At 36.3% G+C, this 19,567-nt stretch overlaps 1 protein-coding gene across 22 annotated transcripts in view; it reads left to right on the top strand.

Moving 5' to 3' along the window:
• Positions 1-16,115, top strand: part of LOC126632265 (protein SABRE-like) — a 55,676-nt gene extending 39,561 nt beyond the window's left edge. For 18 of the 22 annotated variants that reach the window (XM_050302586.1, XM_050302595.1, XM_050302584.1 and 15 more), the window contains 15 exons: positions 542-2,638; positions 4,022-5,975; positions 6,230-6,330; positions 6,670-7,026; positions 7,256-7,374; positions 7,851-8,100; positions 9,515-9,739; positions 10,750-10,889; positions 12,770-12,842; positions 13,508-13,609; positions 13,696-13,869; positions 14,146-14,460; positions 14,540-14,707; positions 14,904-15,276; positions 15,563-16,115. In XM_050302586.1, the coding sequence (XP_050158543.1) occupies positions 542-2,638; positions 4,022-5,975; positions 6,230-6,330; positions 6,670-7,026; positions 7,256-7,374; positions 7,851-8,100; positions 9,515-9,739; positions 10,750-10,889; positions 12,770-12,842; positions 13,508-13,609; positions 13,696-13,869; positions 14,146-14,460; positions 14,540-14,707; positions 14,904-15,276; positions 15,563-15,702 (6,588 nt within the window). In that variant the 3' untranslated portion in view covers positions 15,703-16,115. The remainder of the gene's footprint in view (positions 1-541; positions 2,639-4,021; positions 5,976-6,229; positions 6,331-6,669; positions 7,027-7,255; positions 7,375-7,850; positions 8,101-9,514; positions 9,740-10,749; positions 10,890-12,769; positions 12,843-13,507; positions 13,610-13,695; positions 13,870-14,145; positions 14,461-14,539; positions 14,708-14,903; positions 15,277-15,562) is intronic. The other 4 variants (XM_050302599.1, XM_050302606.1, XM_050302598.1 and 1 more) reach the window with 3 other exon arrangements.
• The last annotated feature ends 3,452 nt before the right edge of the window (positions 16,116-19,567 follow it).

Here is a 19,567-nt window from a genome sequence, read left to right as displayed (position 1 = left end):
TTTGTAGAGTTTTGAGCGCTCTTCTTGTCCTTGCTTGAATATCATTTTATGTACATGGGGAACTCATAGGTGAAAGGATATGAAACCATCCATTCGCCATTGCAAAAATTCAGAGTGGTTTTTATTCTATTTCCTTTAAAATGAGTAAAAGTGTGGTGTATATTAAAACCCCTCAGCAGGTCATACATAGTAGGGCCTTCTGTTTTGATTAAGAAAAAAGTTGTATTAGATCAAAGAAAACAACATTGTAGTACCATTCTCTCCCAAGTGCACTTCTAAGTTCTTAAGCAATTAATATTTAGTCATATTATAATGTAAACCATTTGCATATATGTAGGTGATAGAGCTCTGTTTTTGTTGATTTGCCGTCTAATTTTCACTGTCCGGTGAAGTAGCCATTGTGTCTCTTGCTCTTCTTTAGCTTCAGCTTCTTTATTTGTCATTAATCATGTATTCCTATTCCCGTTAATCTTTTTTTTTTTTTTTAGTTCAAAAATAAAATTATGAATTACAAGTCATAACATTTGAGTTTCTGGTGTAGGGTTGCTCTCAATCATCGCACATATTTGCGAATAACATATCAAATACGGGAACCACTGTACATATGGAACTTGGTGAGCTAAATTTGCACATGGCAGATGAATACCAAGAATGCTTGAAAGAGAGCCTTTTTGGTGTAGAATCAAATTCGGGTTCTATAATTAATGTTGGAAAGGTTAGTCTGGACTGGGGCAAAAAGGACATGGAATCATCCAAAGAAGACGGTCCGAAATGTAAATTGGTTTTATCTGTTGATGTGACTGGTATGGGTGTGTTTTTTACATTCAAGCGTGTTGAGTCGCTTATATCAACTGCAATGTCCTTTCAAGCACTTTTGAAAACTTTGTCTTCTTCTGAAAGAAGAGCATCACAAAGCCGAGGGCGTCCGTCCAAACCATCAGGGAAAGGGACTCAGCTGTTGAAGTTAAATCTTGAACGATGTTCTGTGAAATTTTGTGGTGAGGCAGGCTTAGAAAATACTGTTGTTGCAGATCCTAAGCGTGTGAACTATGGATCACAAGGTGGTCGAGTTGTAATAAGTACCTCAGATGATGGCACACCCCGGGTTGCAGACATAATGTCCACAACATCTGATGAACGCAAGAAACTGAGGTATTCCATTTCTCTTGACATCTTCCATTTAAGTTTGCGCGTGAACAAGGAGAAACAATCCACACAGATTGAACTTGAAAGAGCCAGATCTATCTATCAGGACCACTTGGAGGAAGATAAACCGGAAACGAAAGTGGCTTTGTTTGACATCCAGAATTCCAAATTTGTACGGCGTTCTGGTGGTCTGAAAGAGGTTGCTGTTTGCTCTCTTTTCAGTGCTACTGATATTACAGTTAGGTGGGAACCTGATGTACAATTATCACTAGTTGAACTTGGACTACAGTTGAAGTTACTTGTACATAATCAGAAGCTTCAGAGACATGGTAGTGAAGATGCCCCTGGCATGAAAGGTTCTGACCAGAAAAAAGAAGTCATTGCAGAACCAGTGAATTTAGACAAGCCCAAGAAGAGGGAATCTATTTTTGCTGTAGATGTGGAAATGCTGTCCATATTTGCTGAGGCTGGTGATGGGGTTGATGCAATGGTTCAGGTACAATCAATTTTTTCTGAGAATGCCCGTATAGGTGTACTTCTTGAAGGGCTTATGCTTAGTTTTAATGGGTCCAGAGTATTAAAAAGTAGCCGGATGCAAATTTCACGTGTTCCTAGTGCCTCATGCCCTTCCGACGCAAAAACACCTGTAGCTACAACATGGGATTGGGTAATTCAAGGCCTTGATGTTCATATTTGCTTGCCATATAGGTTAGAATTGCGCGCCATTGATGATTCTGTTGAAGAAATGTTGCGTGCTTTGAAGCTTGTAAGTGCTGCTAGAACTAGCCTCATCTTTCCCACGAAGAAAGATACCTCAAAACCTAAGAAGCCTGGTTCAATGAAAGTTGGCTGTTTAAAGTTTGGCATACGAAAGTTAACTGCTGATATTGAAGAAGAGCCGCTGCAAGGTTGGCTTGATGAACATTATCAGCTGATGAAGAATGAGGCATCTGAGTTAGCTGTTAGGTTGAAGTTTCTTGATGAATTTGTTTCCAAAGCCAACCAGATTCCTAAAACAACCGAAACAGTAGATTCTACTCAAGGAAGAAAAACTTTCTTTAATGGAGTTGAGATTGATGTACAAGATCCATCAGCAGTTAATGAGATGAAAGGAGAAATTTATAAACAATCATTCAAATCTTATTACAGGGCATGCAAAAATCTAGCACCATCTGAAGGTTCAGGTGCCTGTAGGGAAGGGTTTCAGTCTGGTTTTAAGCCAAGTACTTCTAGGACTTCTCTTCTTTCCATAACAGCAAGAGACTTAGATGTAACCTTGACAAGGATTGATGGTGGAGATGATGGGATGATAGAGGTCATAAAGACGCTAGATCCGGTTTGTTGTGAAAATGATATACCATTTTCTCGACTATATGGGAGTAATATTCTCTTGCACGCAGGTTCTCTGGTCGTTCAGCTACGTGATTATGCATCTCCTCTTTTGTGTGGTACTTCTGGTAAATGTGAAGGTCGTCTTGTACTTGCACAGCAGGTAATTTGCAAAGTGACATTCCGTTTGTTACCCTTCTTTTGATTTCTTGGGTTTAGCATATGTAAATTTGCTTTGCCAGTTGCTATTTTTGGGCAGAAAATATTAAAAGAAAGAAAATCGTTAGACGCCTCTTGATTACAGGAACATTGGTTTTTTCCAATTATTTTCTGTTGGCCAAGCCTACCATGATAAGAAAAAAAAAGAAGAAAAAAAAGAACAAAACTGGAAATGCAAGTGATGAACGTCTGTGCTGCAAAACTTGACGTTTGGTCAGATAGTTTGACAAAGTAGCTGAAGAAATACTCATATCCTCCAGCTTAATTTCTCCTCTTTTCTTTTTAGTAATGTCTCTTTATGAAATAAAAGTAAAGATTTACTAATTTTCTACAGCTTAAATAATCTACTATGTGGAAAGATCATTCCTTTGGGTTAACCAACACTTTCAAAGTGGTTTTTCTGGTCCAACATCAAGTCGTCAATTGTGATTGTCGATTAGTGATTATATGGTTCAAAAAAAGTTAAAGAGCTAGTTAATGTGCCAATATGCCATTTCATTTAGTCATGTTGAAGTAGTCAGTAATGTTGTCCCCACTCTTTGGACAAGAACCAGTGTAAATTTCTTGTAAAATGTCAAATGCGGGGATATTACCCACCTTTTATCAATGCATCTCCTTTTGGTCATGCGCTAAGAATATTGTTTGTGAAGTGGAATTATAAGTTTATTTGATTTCATACAATCCATCTTCTTGGATAATTAAGGACTAAATACTTGCATCTATTGCTATGTGCATGCATGCTGACATAAAAAGTCTTAGAGGACATTGTGGGGTTTAGATGACCTGGTCCTTCCTGTTTTTTAAGTAGCATATTTCTTTTTCCCTTTTCTGAAAAGGAGACATTTTTTTATAGCTAAAGGACAATAAAGAAACGGAGTTTGTGTGCATATTTCTTAGGTTAAAATACTTGTTTTGGATTTGCTCACATAAGCTGCCTTAATATCTTCTGTAGACTGCTTGTACGCATTGCCTGTATTTCACCTTTTGTTGGGGTCCAGTTGAGGCCCAAGGCCGAAAAAAGAGAGTGAAAACTAATGAAAAATAATTGCCTAGAGACCCTAGCAATATCATTCATCAAAAGGTGCTGAATATCCTTCACCTTTTCTTTTCCTGGATAAAATGACTCCCAGGTTCTTCTTCTTGTCAAAATGAAAAACCATTCTTCTGTCTTCTGTGATCAGACCCTGTAGTGATATTTGAAAGTGTATCAAACCTTTGTATGTATATCATGATTGATTATTTGGGTCTTGATGTGATTTTTTCATGTCCTTACATGCAAAACTTGTGCGCGTATGCTGTATAATTGGAAATTATTTCTTTGGATCAGGCAACAAGTTTTCAGCCTCAAGTATACAAAGAAGTCTATATTGGGAGATGGAGAAAGGTGAACATGCTTCGTTCGGCTAGTGGCACAACTCCACCTATGAAAACATTTACAGATTTATCCTTACATTTTCAGAAAGCTGAAGTGTCCTTTGGGGTGGGGTATGAACCTGCTTTTGCTGATGTCACTTATGCTTTTTCTGTGGCCCTTCGCAGGGCTAATCTATCTGTTAGGAACCCTAATCCACTTCCCACTCCTCCCAAAAAGGAAAAGAGCTTACCATGGTGGGATGATATGAGAAATTATATTCATGGAAACATCACCTTATTATTTTCAGAAGCCAAATTTAATATACTAGCGACTACCGATCCTTATGAAAAGCTTGACAAACTTCAAATAATAACTGGTTCTATGGAGATTCAGCAGTCTGATGGCCGTATTTATGTATCAGCAAATGCTTTCAAGATTTTCTTAAGCAGTTTGGAGAGTTTGGCAAATAATCGTGGTTTAAAACTTCCTAAAGGTGTATCCGGTCCATTGCTAGAGGCTCCAGCCTTTACAGTTGAAGTTACATTAGGTTGGGAATGTGAATCTGGAAATCCCATGAATCATTATTTGTTTGCACTTCCTGCTGAAGGAAGACCTCGTGATAAGGTTTTTGATCCATACAGATCCACCTCTCTATCCCTTCGCTGGACCTTTTCTCTTAGGCCCTCTCCACTTGAAAAGCAAAGCACTTTTTCTACCGAGGCAGGTAATGGTGATGTAGATGGAACTGTTTATGGTCCTCCTCATAAAGATGACAATGTTTCCGTTCTTTCACCGACACTAAATGTTGGCGCTCATGATCTAGCATGGTTGATAAAGTTTTGGAACATGAATTATCTTCCTCCTCACAAATTGCGGTCCTTTGCTCGTTGGCCTCGTTTTGGAGTTCCAAGAGTTCCTAGATCTGGTAACTTGTCATTGGACAGAGTAATGACAGAATTTATGCTCCGCATTGATGCTGCACCTACATGTTTAAAACATATGCCGCTAGATGATGATGATCCAGCTAAGGGACTGACATTTAATATGACTAAGCTCAAATGTGAAATGTGTTATAGTCGTGGTAAGCAAAAGTATACTTTTGAATGCAAGCGTGAGCCTCTTGATCTTGTTTACCAGGGTTTTGACCTTCATATGCCTAAGGCATTTTTAAATAAAAAAGAAAGTACTAGTGTTGCAAAAGTGGTTCAAATGACAATAAAAAATTCACAATCTGCATCTACGGATAGAGGTCCCAATGAGAAAAGTAACTATGTGAGTAGTTGCACAGAGAAGCATCGTGATGATGGATTTCTATTGTCATCTGATTATTTCACAATAAGAAGGCAGGCGCCAAAAGCTGACCCAGCCAGGTTATTAGCTTGGCAAGAGGCTGGAAGAAAAAATCTTGAGATGACATATGTGAGGTCTGAGTTTGAAAATGGGAGTGAGAGTGATGAGCATACACGGTCTGATCATAGTGATGATGATGGATACAATGTGGTAATAGCTGACAATTGTCAGCGTATATTTGTTTATGGGCTAAAGCTTCTGTGGACTATTGAGAATAGAGATGCTGTTTGGTCTTTTGTTGGTGGTTTATCCAAAGCATTTCAGCCATCCAAACCTTCTCCTTCTAGGCAGTATGCCCAAAGGAAATTACACGAGGAGAACCAGGCACATACTGGTGGTGAAATGCAACAAGATGGTAACTCTAAACCCTCTACTACCAGCCATGGTGTTACTTCCTCTTCCGTCGAGCATGCAGAGACCTCTGGTTCACTTTCATCTCCAGCACATCCCGTTAAATTAGAAAACTCATCATCAGCCACCGAGAACTCATCATCTGTTGCAGTTGGGAACTCATCATCAGCGACATCTGGTAACTCTCCATCTGTTGTGGTTGGGAACTCGTCATCTGCTGTAGTTGGTAAATTTTCCACCCCATGAAATCTGAATTACTTATATTTTTATGTCCAATATGCGAATGTGTTAAACTTGTTTTTAGAAGTGTACTTTTGGATTTCCTGAGCTTTTCTTTTTGTTTTTATAGGGAAAAAAACAAAAGGGAACAGGACTTTTTAAATAAATATTGTTAACTATATTGTGATGAATGTCATGGACATTAATTTGTTTTATAGACCAAAATTTCTGCTAAGTGGCATTTGTTTCCCATGATTGTAGCAAAGAATAGAGACACAAATGATTCTGAGGAGGAGGGGACTCGTCATTTCATGGTGAATGTTATTGAGCCCCAATTTAATCTTCACTCAGAAGATGCAAATGTGAGTTGTTTAGAATTTTCGTCGCTTATGTTTTGGTATTCTTATTACTTTCTATATTTATCAAATAATGTTTTAGATAGAAAGATCTTTCTCTCTATTAAATTTAACAAGAAAATGTTACAAGTCAGATTGTTAGTATCTTGTCATTTTCAGTATGTCATTACATTATCAGAAATTGTTGTCCGTAAAGTTCACTGGAAAAACATTAAATTTTTGGGAGGTCCAGGCCATGAGAGAAATATGTGCTCATGCATTATGCACTCTTCAATTGTTTGAACTATGCAAGAAATAAAAAAAATGTTATTTCCATCCGAGGATGACTGCCTTTTCCCTAAACAGGGAAGATTTCTGCTTGCTGCTGTTAGTGGCCGGGTCTTGGCTAGGTCTTTTCATTCAGTCCTTCAGGTTGGCTCTGAGATGCTCGAGCAAGCACTTGGTACTGGGAATGTAAATATTCCAGAATGTGAACCTGAAATGACATGGAAACGCATGGAGTTTTCTGTTATGTTGGAACATGTTCAAGCTCATGTTGCGCCAACAGATGTTGATCCAGGTGCTGGATTGCAGTGGCTTCCAAAGATTCGTAGAAGTTCTCCAAAAGTTAAACGTACTGGTGCATTACTTGAGAGAGTTTTTATGCCCTGCGATATGTACTTCCGGTACACAAGGCACAAAGGTGGAACTCCAGAGTTAAAGGTGATTTGGCCCTTCATTATGTGCATATGTTGGTCACCTTTTATATATATATCGTAGGTAAATGTATGCTTGAATGTATATTTATTTGCATAAATTGAGGTGTGTATGTCTGGTATAACGTACATATCCAAGTGATCATCTTTCAATATTGATGCTGTTATCCCAGCCTGGTGTGTGAATGTTCACATTTATTAAGCACTTTCCTCGCATTTGAATCTTTTTCTTGCAGGTTAAGCCCTTGAAAGAGCTGACTTTCAATTCCCGTAATATTACAGCAACTATGACTTCTCGCCAGTTTCAGGTTATGCTGGATGTGTTAACAAATCTTCTCTTTGCACGGCTTCCCAAGTGAGGATTGGCATACTTTTTATTTTTAATTTGATTTCTCTCCTTTTGAAATTGTGTCATATTATATATTTTTGGGATAAACAACAATAGACAAAAAAATTTAGAAAACTATGCAAACAAAGATGGACAATAATTATAGAAAATTGTATAGGATTTCTTCATTTAATTTTCATGAGTTGAAGTTAGTTAGTTCTTGTACTTTTCCCCTCACATTTTGATTTTCACTGTTTTCTTTGTGGTTTACTTCTTGTCCACTTTTTTATGATCTCATTGTTGGTTAGCAAATAAAATGTTGTTGGCTGAATTTTTAATAAGTACGATTTGTTTCAGTACTGGTACTTTGTTAGTCAGCTCCAATGGCCTTTTCCCTATAAAGATCTCAAATTAAATGTGAAACTTCCAGTGAAAAGCTTGTTGGTTATGTGTTTTTACTTTTTATAGATATTCGATTGATTTGAATTATGCTTTTGGTTCAGGCCTAGAAAAAGTAGTCTGTCTCTTCCTGCTGAAGATGATGAAGATGTGGAGGAGGAGGCAGATGAGGTTGTTCCTGATGGTGTTGAAGAGGTAGAGCTTGCAAAAGTGGACCTTGAGCAGAAAGAGCGGGAGCAGAAATTGGTTCTTGGTGACATAAGGAAATTGTCTCTTCGGTGTGATACCACTGGGGACCTATATCCAGAAAAGGAAGGGGACTTGTGGATGATAAATTGTACAAGATCCACTCTGGTAAGAAACAAACTTTGCACTGAAGTTGGATCTTGTGGTAGTCAGTGAAAGCATTAAATAGTGTGATTTAGTCGGTCAAAGCATTGCATTGTGTAGTTTTTCATTTTTATGTTACCTTTTTCAAGTCATGTTTGTTTGATGTGCGGGGATAATCAAAATAACTATAATAAGAAAGGGATGGAATATACTATACAACTAGTTCTAGACAAAATTTGATACCTTTTATCATAGGTTTTCTTTAGGGTTCTCTGGGTGCTGATTGTAATTTTGTATCTGCTAATTAGGTTGAAGTTATAGTGTTAAATAGTGGTAAAGTGCTTTCCAACATGTATAACTTGGTAAGGTGTGTCAAAGCTAGTCGATTTTGCTTGTGTAGCCTTACATTTAGTTGTTTAAACTCTGAAGTTAATGGAAAATGTAATTGTTTATACTTTTTTTATTTTTACTTGGCATGGAATAGTTTACTTGAAATGCATTTGGATAACATCCTTTTTTGGTTGGTTATGGCTTCGACTATTCCTCAAGCCCGCCAATTTTATTTATTTTATTTTTATGTGGTTGGTATGGAATAGTATTTTCTTTTTGAAAAATAAGAAAAGCACTTCTGCATTTCAGTTTTACTAAAATCTATTTCCTATTTGACAGTATAGTAAAATGAATTTTTCTATAAGTAAGTGACCAGCATTTGGGTATCATTGACCTTTTATTCCGATATTTTCTTCTGCATGTGGTTAATGGTTCCACCATTGCAGGATTCTTTTTTGTCCAATTTGATTTTCAAGTTGTAGGTATATGGCATCAGCCTCCTTACAAGGCTACAATCATGTGTGTTATACTTGAATGATCATTGTAGCCAGATTTTTCTTAAAAATACTTGGTATCTGCCATCCTATGCTAATATTATGTTTTCTGTTCTTCTAACACACCATGCTTTTTAAGTGCTTTGGGTCTGACTTGTTTAGACATAGATCTTAGGCTTCAGTTTCATGTGCAGGGTCTGAATGTCTCTTTTAAACTTCTCCACCTGATTGGAGCGCCCCTTTCCTTCTCCCTTTTGACTCGTAATTTATAATAACTAATAAATGATACTTTTCTTGCACATGCTATTCTAAAGGAAAGTTTTGCCCAGTTTCTTACTAATAAACATCAAATATGAGTTTCCTATTCAAAAGTTTCTATTCTAAGGCTTATAAGGATTAGTGTAGTTTCAAACATTAGATGATGGCCTTTTTGCACAGAAGCTTGCTACTTTGAATTGATTTTCTTTCATCACTAGTATATGGTCTTTTTTGGCAAAGAATCTGTCTTAACATCTCGTTTATATTGTTTATTATTGTACTTGTATGGCTGTTTTAGTTTTTTGTTCTTCATTACATAATTAGAGATTTAAAAAACCATGGTTTTCTCTTTCCAGGTGCAAGGACTTAAAAGAGAGCTTGTGAATTCCAAAAAGTCAAGGAAAGCATCATATGCATCATTAAGAATGGCTCTACATAAGGCTGCCCAGCTACGCCTGATGGAAAAAGAGAAGAACAAAAGTCCATCCTATGCTATGCGCATTTCTTTGCAAATTAACAAAGTGGTTTGGAGCATGATTGTTGATGGTAAATCTTTTGCCGAGGCTGAGATCAATGACATGGTGAGAACTGAGCATCATTGTATTCTATGGTTGTAGAAACATAGAGAGCTTATTGTTCTTGTTTAGGAACCTTTTTTTTTTTTTTTTTTTTTTAATAACAAACACTGTACAGTGAAGTGGACAAGTAAGCCACCAGTAGCAGGAAGAAAAATAATATTAATACAGGGAGGTACTAGGTAGGTGAGTCATGACAGAAATGATTTCAGTACTGGGGTTGCGGGGGATAAGCTTGCCTTGTTTTTCTTGGCATTAATGAACGGTTTCACAATTTTTTATTGGAACCTTGTAGTATGGTGTGTTGTTTATGAAGGATGCTAAGGCTAGGATAAATATCCAGTTTGTTCTTTTCTTCTTCCTTTGTTTGGTGTACTTGCTTGAGGACTATCATGCCACTGGTTCCTATTGATCATGTTGCTTATATTTGGCAACTGAAATGGCACTAAACAAAATGTTAAAACTCCAAGGTACTGTTTACAGGTGTGTGCATAATGTCTTTATGATTTGTATTATTCAAAGAGGTTTGATGGGGTTGGCGAGTTGTTCACTGAAACTCTTGTTGCTTTTGGGAGGGGTAAGAAGGCTGTTTTGTCGGTGTTATCGATGAAGTGGTTGAAGGGGGGGTGTTTAGAAGTAGTTTGGCAGAGATGATGTTTTTGTTCTCTCTGGGCTTTTGAGTTTAGGGATCTAATAATCTCTTCTGGTTTGCTTATTGGAAGGCTGCTATAGGATAACTTTGGTTGCTATAGTTTTTGGTTGTAGTTCTCTTGTAATTGGTTGGTCTTTGTTTTTCTTTGTATCCATTTTGACATATTGTTTCTTTAAGAAATTAAGTAAAGATGCTCCTTGCCCACATTGTTTTCATCTGATGCCATTCTTCTTTGTCTGTCGTTGCTTGTTCACGTCAGTTAACTTTCATAAATGTATGCTATGTATGATATATTTATTGTGTTTTTCTAAGCATTATATTTGCAACAAGAAGGCTGATGCGATTTTCTCTTTCCTCCTCATAGATTTATGACTTTGACCGGGATTACAAAGATGTTGGTGTTGCTCAGTTTACAACAAAAAATTTTGTTGTCAGAAACTGCCTGCCAAATGCCAAATCAGATATGCTTTTATCAGCATGGAATCCTCCTACTGAATGGGAAAAGTATGCGCATTTTCCCTGCCTAAAGCATAGCTTATTCTATTAATCTACTCTGCTTTTATCACACTTATTCTTTCCACACATTAATATCTGCTTTCTTCTCTGTGTACAGTGTGAACCACCATACAGTATTCTTGTGTTCCTCCTTTCACCTGTGTGACACTGTTGAATAAAATGTTTCAGAAGTTGTTACTCAGATTAGATCATGCAAATAAATTTTAGTGATTTTAAAATTTGGTTTTTACGTTTTAGTTGGTAGCTGCCCTAAGGCACTCTCTTTGGCTCTCGTTCTGGAAAAATTTTTCATGTCTCCATCTTTAATTTTGATTCTGTTTGGTTCAGTTGAGTAAATTCGCCTGAATATTGTTTATGAGTAACAATTGATATTTCTTACTTTATACACCCAACATGGATGCTTATTCTGTTTTAGATGAATTTTTTTCCTTTGCCTTCACTCATCATAGTTTAGTGCAAGGAGAGGACTATAACGGTCCCCAAAGACTAGCTGTAATTGTCACAACCTTTGGTTTCTGTCACGTAGGAAAGGGAAACTTTAAGCCACTGTTTGATTTAATCATGAAAATTTCAAGAATACTCTCTTATACAAAAATTTCCTTTATTGTTTTCTCAATATTCTACCCTGGATGTCATTCATAACATTTCAGGATGTTTGGTTTTTGAGTGTTTTGACATTTAACATTCCAGTGCCTTTTTTCTCAGTATTTTATTTATTTATTTATTTGTGTGTGTGTGGGTATTCTCCCTGAAATTGACTATATTTCAACTTAAATAATAATTTCATTTGGCAGCAGTTTGATTTTGGGTTCAATGCTGCTGTTGGGATAAAGAGTAGGAGGGAGAAAGGAAGGAAATGAGAAATAAATGAGGTGAAGAAGAAATGAATGACTAAACATAAAATAAAAGCTGGATAAAAAAACCTGTTTAAATTTGTTACTAGCTTGTTGCCCTTGCGTTATATTTTGCACTATTATCACTATCTTTTCACCATTTCTTCTGTTTTCTTTATCGAGAAATGCTCAATCTTTCTTTTTCTCTACCTTTAATTTTTCTGGTTCCATTGGAGGTAATCTAACTCAAGACTTATATGAATCCTAAGCCAACCCCCCCTCTCCCTCTCCCCTTAGGTGATCCAACTACTGTTTGCAAATCATTATCTTAAGGATGAAAGAAAACAAAACTTTACCTAACGATCCCCGTATTTATCTTTTGTACTAGTTAGTAAAAAATTGTATGTTTGGATTCATATTTGTAAGGCATAAACCCATGTTGATGACTTCATGATTGTCCCATAAACGGTTACAAGCTTTAAAGGTTAGTATGAGAAGTTTTGCTGTCAACGGGTACAATTTTGAATATACACATGTTTTTCATGTTCATGTCAATATAAAAAGTATGCGTAAATGTTATCTTTCCAGGATGTGAATCTGGACCTTTCATCAGAGGGATTCCTGCTTGAACACGTGTTCCAAATCCAGTCTGGCAAACATATGTCAGTCATGAGAACAATACCTTGCATATGTGTAGTTCATAGTTGTGACCTTGTTTATATGCTTATTAAACGTTTATGTTTCCTGACGAAAAATGTGTAGTTTGTACTGGTAGTTGTCATATATTAATACATGCAGCCATTCTTATGTTACAAAAGCAGTGGACTGATATGCTTAGGAAGAAACTAGGTATGCATATGGTGTGATAACATGATGGTAATTAACCTGTTGGGTAAAAATTTGCTTAGTTAGGCATTGCGTAAATAAAAATTGTCCACCCTCTGAATCACATCATTTAAATATGAAGAATTTGGTAGTTCCTTAAATGTTTTCTATAATTGTTCACAAATTAAAGATATACGATTTTGGCTACAGGAAGGTTTTGCTTCGCGTGGATGCAAAGCAAGGAGCTCCTAAGGATGGAAATTCTTCTCTTGAACGTTTTCAGGTAATAGGTTCTCTTTCTCTCGCATCCACTGTCATTGTCAATTAACTATAAATACTAATCCATTTGCTTTTGATTATTTTGGGTTTGATCTTTATGGTGAGTCGGTGACTGCCACAGATGCTCTCACAGAATCCATGGTTTTGTTTTCTTTTAAATCTCAAACTTCTCCTTGGCAAGAGGATAAAACTGTATTTAAATTTTTTTTTAAGAGGGTGGAGTGAGCATTTTGGCGGATGTAATAACAACCACACAACCACACAACCACACTTTGTTTTAGATACTCAATTTATAAAAGCTCTCTTTTGATGGACGAATGTACCCACACAAACTCTTCGTTTCTGTAATCCTTCTTTCAGTGGCAGAAGTAGGGCAAGAATTTTGTATAATTGTGCTGTTGTATATGTTTCTTTTGCATAATTTGGTTGGATAGAGAGATATGCGGAGGAGAGTTACTTGGGAGAAGGTCGGGTTATGGGCACCCAAATTCCTTTCATAACCTAGAGTGTTTGACCAGTAATACTATCATAAAAGAGCATGTATGCAGTGCATGGAATCTAGCTTGCCTTATATCAACCGTTTGTTTGGTAATAAAGAGGCTTGGGTTTGTGTATGTTCCCTTGGGAAACCAATATTTGCTTGCTCAACATTTATTTTTAATACTGTAGGTAGAGATCTATCCTCTCAAGATTCATTTAACTGAGGCAATGTACAGAATGATGTGGGGATATTTATTCCCAGAAGAAGAACAAGATTCACAAAGACGGCAGGTATATTGGAAATGTTACTGATTTGAAATTTGTGACTGCTAGAACTTTTCAGAGGTATAAATGGTTGTCCAATTGGTCACATGCAGGAAGTTTGGAAGGTTTCAACAACTGCTGGTGCAAAACGTGTGAAGAAAGGCTCATTAGTCCCAGAGATTTCTGCATTAAGCGGTCAAACAAATAAAGAGTCTGAGGCTTCATCCAAAGCAAGTGCCTCTGCCCCTGCTACCAGTCAATCCTCCGTTCATGCAGATCCTGTGCAAGTGAGATTCCTTCTCTTCTTTCCTTTAATTTTTTGGGCTAGTTCTTTTATCAAACAATATGATTACCGTTTCCTTATTTTCTAGATTATCATTATAACAGATTAATGGATGCCTTTTATTTTATTTTTTATTGCACGGTTACTTTAAATCAACATTTGATGTTATACTAGAATGGATATAGAGAAATTATTGTGTTTGTTTATTTTCTTCCATGTGATCTTAAAGCCACACTGCCCTTTTGTTGATCTTTTTGTTTGACCTGGTTCATCTGTGCAGGAATCAAAATTGCAAAACCTAAAGACAACAGTTGGCGGTAGTCCAACCAGAGAGTTAAGAAGAACGTCTTCCTTTGACAGATCATGGGAAGACACTGTGGCAGAATCAGTTGCTACAGAACTTGTCTTACAGAGCATTACTGGGCCACTTGGTTCTATTGAACCAGATGAGTCCTCAAAGAATAAATTGAAAGACCCCAAAGCTGTCAAATCTGGTAGGTCATCCCATGAAGAAAAGAAGGTAACAAAATCACAAGAAGAGAAAAGATCTAGGCCGCGAAAGATGATGGAGTTTCACAATATCAAGATAAGCCAGGTTCAGTTTCATTATCTACAATTCCAAATTCCTCTAATTTTCCATTTTTACTCAAATGCCTAATATCGTATTTTCACAGGTTGAGCTATGTGTTACTTACGAAGGATCTAGATTTGTTGTAAATGATCTTAAGTTGCTGATGGATACATTTCACCGTGTTGAGTTCACCGGCACTTGGCGGAGACTCTTTTCGCGGGTTAAGAAGCATATCATTTGGGGAGTCTTGAAGTCTGTGACGGGAATGCAGGTCTGCATTTATACCTTTTAATATTTACCCCTGCTTATTATCCGTACAAAAATCCAATGAGCTAGGGCTCTTTCTTCCCTCTTTAACACCACAGTTTAGTTGAATTTTCCCTACTATTATAATTTAACAGCAGGAAAATTGTTATGAAAACATCGATCTCTAACCTGCTTTAAATGATCACCATCAATTTTTTCAGGGTAAGAAGTTCAAGGACAAGGCTAATAGTCAGAGGGAACCCAGTGGATCGGGTGTTCCTGATAGTGACCTTAATTTCAGTGACAATGAAGGTCAGCCAGAACAGCCTGACCAGAATCCTATACCGTTTCTCAAGCGTCCAAGTGACGGAGCAGGTGATGGATTTGTCACTTCCATCAGAGGCCTTTTTAATACTCAACGTCGCAAGGCCAAGGCATTCGTACTGCGAACCATGAGGGGTGAAGCAGAGAATGATTTCCAAGGAGATTGGAGTGAAAGTGATGCAGAGTTCTCTCCATTTGCTAGGCAGCTCACTATAACGAAAGCTAAGAGACTTATCCGGCGGCATACAAAAAAATTCCGTTCAAGAAAAGGTTTGTCAAATTGTTCACTTTCGTAAAATGATCAATCACCTCATCGCCTTCTTTTTGTCCACTTGTCCTTTTTTATTCTTCCCCAAGGACGTAGAAAATAACATAGCGCATGGCCTGTTCATTCTTAGGGATGCCATTTAGTTAGACGATAAGTAGGTAGTAGGTGATCCTATAGAAACTGTCTTTGTCTGTCCGACCTCCCTTTTTCTGGCAATGTTGGATGCCTGCTTTGATGATTTTTATCATTGAAACTGAAATCACTTCTACTTTTTCTCGTCTTTGTAAGGTTCATCCTCGCAACAGAGAGATTCACTCGCATCCTCGCCAAGGGAGACCACTGCATTCGAGAGTGATTCTTCGAGTGGATCCTCGCCCTACGAAGATTTTAATGAGGGAAACATTTTGTCCTCCAGAGAGGTTCCTTGAAGGCGGCTTTAAGAAACCCCAGTCGAGAAGGGGAGTAAAATGAGACAATATTATTTGTTCTAGTCGGGTGGCCACTATAGAAAGAAGGATTTCAGGTGCCATGTTCATCATCCAAGGACGCACGAGGAAGATTGATGCATCCCTTGGTATCGCTTCGAGACCGTGCATTTGTGCAGCAGAAGACAGACTAACTTCGAGCAATGCGGGTTGAAGCCATCTCTCACGCCTTGATGGTCTTCGGCCTCGGGATGTAATACTATTTGCCACAAGGGGCTGGTTGTATAGTTTTGTAAGTTGAGCTGAAGAAAACAGGGTCCTAAATTTGAAGAGCTCTCGGTTAATTTCCCTAAATCTGTACATAGATTCAAATATAAATTTTGAAATAAATGAACGTAGAATCTCTCCCTCCTAAACCATTGCCTTCCCGTGACTAAGCCAACGTTATCCGTCGGCAGTCTTTCCCTTAATTCTATGTTATCTCTAAACTACATTTATATCCTTTTAAGTTTGGGGTGGTTTTTTAAAATGTGTCATGCGGTTTTAATTTTCTCAAATTGCAATATGAAGTTTTGAAATTGTTGTAATTTATGCATTTGTATTTGAATATTCATTAAATTGATGGCATGATGAGCATAGAACTCCTAATAGGTTTGATATGCAAGCTACATTGCATGCAGTCCCCTTTCCTACTGGATAGGGTCTTGAGTGTCAACATATTCCGTTCCAGGATTGAAACTCTCTCCCAAATTGTTATAATAGTTTCAAACTCTCTTCCATTAATAATAATTGTTTAAAAAAAATGCAAACTATACACCACATTAATTAAAAACTCATCAATTTAACAGAGAGTTACATGTTCAAATAAACAAATGTGTAAATCAATATAATTCTAAAACCTCAAGGTGTGTAATGTGAACAAATTTGAAACTCGAGACTCATTTTTGAAAACCAACTCAAATATATAGGGTGTAAAGTGTAGTTTGGACCCTTTTTTTTTGACAAGGATGACTTCCTGCCCACATGGAAACCTTTATCTTGTACCGTTTAGAGTTGGCAAATCAACTAATTGGGTTGTTAATAGGTACCTGTTGATATAGAAGCACCTCATTGTATTTATCGACCTCATGAAAACAACTACATTCAGTTACAGAAATTCCCTAATGACTGCATCTTAAACTACTTCTTAACTAAGTTAGATATACAAATCTAATAAAAAAATTAGAAAACTTCATTTTAATCCTTGACATAGATGACTTTTAGATTAAAATCATGAGTACGATCAAAATCTAATTTTAGTCCCTTGATAAAGATGGATAAAAGCTATAGAGAAAAAAAAAACCGTCAACGCCGAAAATGGCAATTTCCAGAATACAATACCACCGAGGTCGGTCCAGACCACTTACCTCAGTTTGTTTGCACTGTCATTGTAAATGGACAGAACTTCGAGACGGCCGAAATGTTTTGGTCGTCTAAAGAACCGAAACATTTCGGCCGTCTCGAAGTTCTGTCCATTTACAATGACAGTGCAAACAAACTGAGGTAAGTGGTCTGGACCGACCTTGGTGGTATTGTATTCTGGAAATTGCCATTTTCGGGGTTGGCATATTTCATGTAGACTTGATTTATACATTGGTTGGGAGATTGAAGGATGTTTGGCTTATGATAAATATAGAAGGGATTGTCAGCAGGGCCGGTCCAGAGATTTTTGAGGCCCGGGACGAGGTCAAAAAAAGTGTCCTAACTTCATGTAAGAAAATTATTTATTTTCACACATAAGACATCGAAAAAATTATACGTAGAAAAACACTTCAAACTCAATAATTTAGAAACACAGAAAGACTAATTTATTTTGTATTGAGAGAGGGAAACAAAAAAACTTCGGGCTTACAAGTAGATAAATGATGAATTTTGTTTTCCATCTGAACTTTGAATGTGTTTTTGAATAAATCGTGAGATGTTTTTTTCTTATTTACTAACCTTGTCAATATGGGACTAAAAAATAATGATGTTTTCAAGTCTTTAATTGATATGTATTATTAATGAATGGGCACTAAATTAAACATTTTAATGACACGTCACATAATTTGCAAATTTGGTCTACGTATTATTCTTTGTTGAAGATTAGACTTGAATTAAAACGAATATTTAAAAATAACAACCCACATAGCTACTAGATAGTAACTAAAAATAAATTAACAACCAAACAAAAAGTTGTAAAAATTGAAAAAAATAAACATGCACATAGCATTTCGAACTTAAGACCTCTTGTTAATTTTAAACAACAAAAATCATTGTTTCTAATTAAACTTCTTGATCCTTTAACCAAATTTTATAAATTTATACTCTTATAAAAAGATATTTGTAAAAAATGGAAAGTAAATAAAAATTGAAAAAAATAAACATGCATATAGCATTTCGAACTTAAGACCTCTTGTTAATTTTAAACAACAAAAATCATTGTTTCTAATTAAACTTCTTGATCCTTTAACCAAATTTTATAAATTTATACTCTTATAAAAAGAAATTTGTAAAAAATGGAAAGTAAATAAGCACACATGGTGTTTTGAACCCAAGACCTCCTCATTATTTTCAAATGACAAACCACCACTTCTAGTTAAATTTTTGTGTCTTTGAACCAAATTTTATAAATTTATACTCTTATAAAAACATATATAAATATATCACCCTAATAATTTTGGTGCCCCTAATTTTTTTAGACCCTGGACGGTCGTCCGTACTGGATCTGGGCCGGCCCTGATTGTCAGTAGTGTTTGGCTTATGATAAATAAAGAAGGGATTGTCAGGATGTTTGGCTTATATAAACAAAGAAGGGATCGATTCTCGTGACTAACCTAATAAGAATAGGCGTTGTTCTCATGACTAACCTAATAAGAATAGGCGTTGTTCTCGTGACTAACCTAATAAGAATAGACGTTGAGTTTGTAGGGTGTGTGCGCAAATCGGGTGAATGTTTCTTCATTAATCACTTGAGTTCGAAACCTGTTGCTACTCTCTTTTATTTAAATATTGAATGCACGTTGCTCCCCTCTATTTTATATAGTGTTTTAATAAAATCATGGTTGTTTCTAAACAAAAGTAAAATCATGGTTGTTGGCTACCAAATATAGCGATAGAACACTTTTAAAAACTTTACCAAGTTTATTTAAAAATCCAGATAACCATCCAATCTTTAGGAGTGATTTCAGATTGGTTATAACCTTTTAAAATATTCTAGATATTTATATAACATTTTGAAAAATAGACATTTGTTAGGCTCACTTGCGTTAAGTGATGTTGTGGACAATTATTGAAGCGGTTTTTTACCCTCAAGTCATTTTTGGTGTTTTCAATCTTCAAATTGACGCAGTTAAGTGAAGCAAATTTATGACTTAACTTGGCTAAAATTAGTCTATTTGAGGAATTAGGGCTTCAAAGACAACGATTAGTAGAGAGCAACTTTATTCCACCTTATCATTTAATGCTAGAAACATCATCATTTAATGTCGGTAGAGTCCTCATTTAACGTATGTGACCCTGACTCAATGTCTAATTTTTAAAACATTAGGTAATTATTTGGAATGTTTTAAAAAATTGAGACTAATTTGAAATCACTCAAAAAAATTAATATTTATATGTACTTATCTTTTTTTTTAAAATAAAATTTCGTATTACGTTTAAAATAAAGAAAAAGATAGAATAAAATAATTTTGAGCTTGCAACACAATACAACCTGTGATTCTTTGCCACAAATGCATGGTGTTCATGGAGTAATACTAGGATGGCTCTATTATTATATCAATTCGATCACAAAGAAGATAAGGAAAGCTGATGAGAGGAGAAGTGGGCTTCAAGCGCTACGTGCTGG

Source organism: Malus sylvestris, chromosome 8 (genome assembly GCF_916048215.2).
Source record: "Malus sylvestris chromosome 8, drMalSylv7.2, whole genome shotgun sequence".
Taxonomy (NCBI): domain Eukaryota; kingdom Viridiplantae; phylum Streptophyta; class Magnoliopsida; order Rosales; family Rosaceae; genus Malus; species Malus sylvestris.
This window is presented reverse-complemented; position numbering and strand designations above follow the sequence as displayed.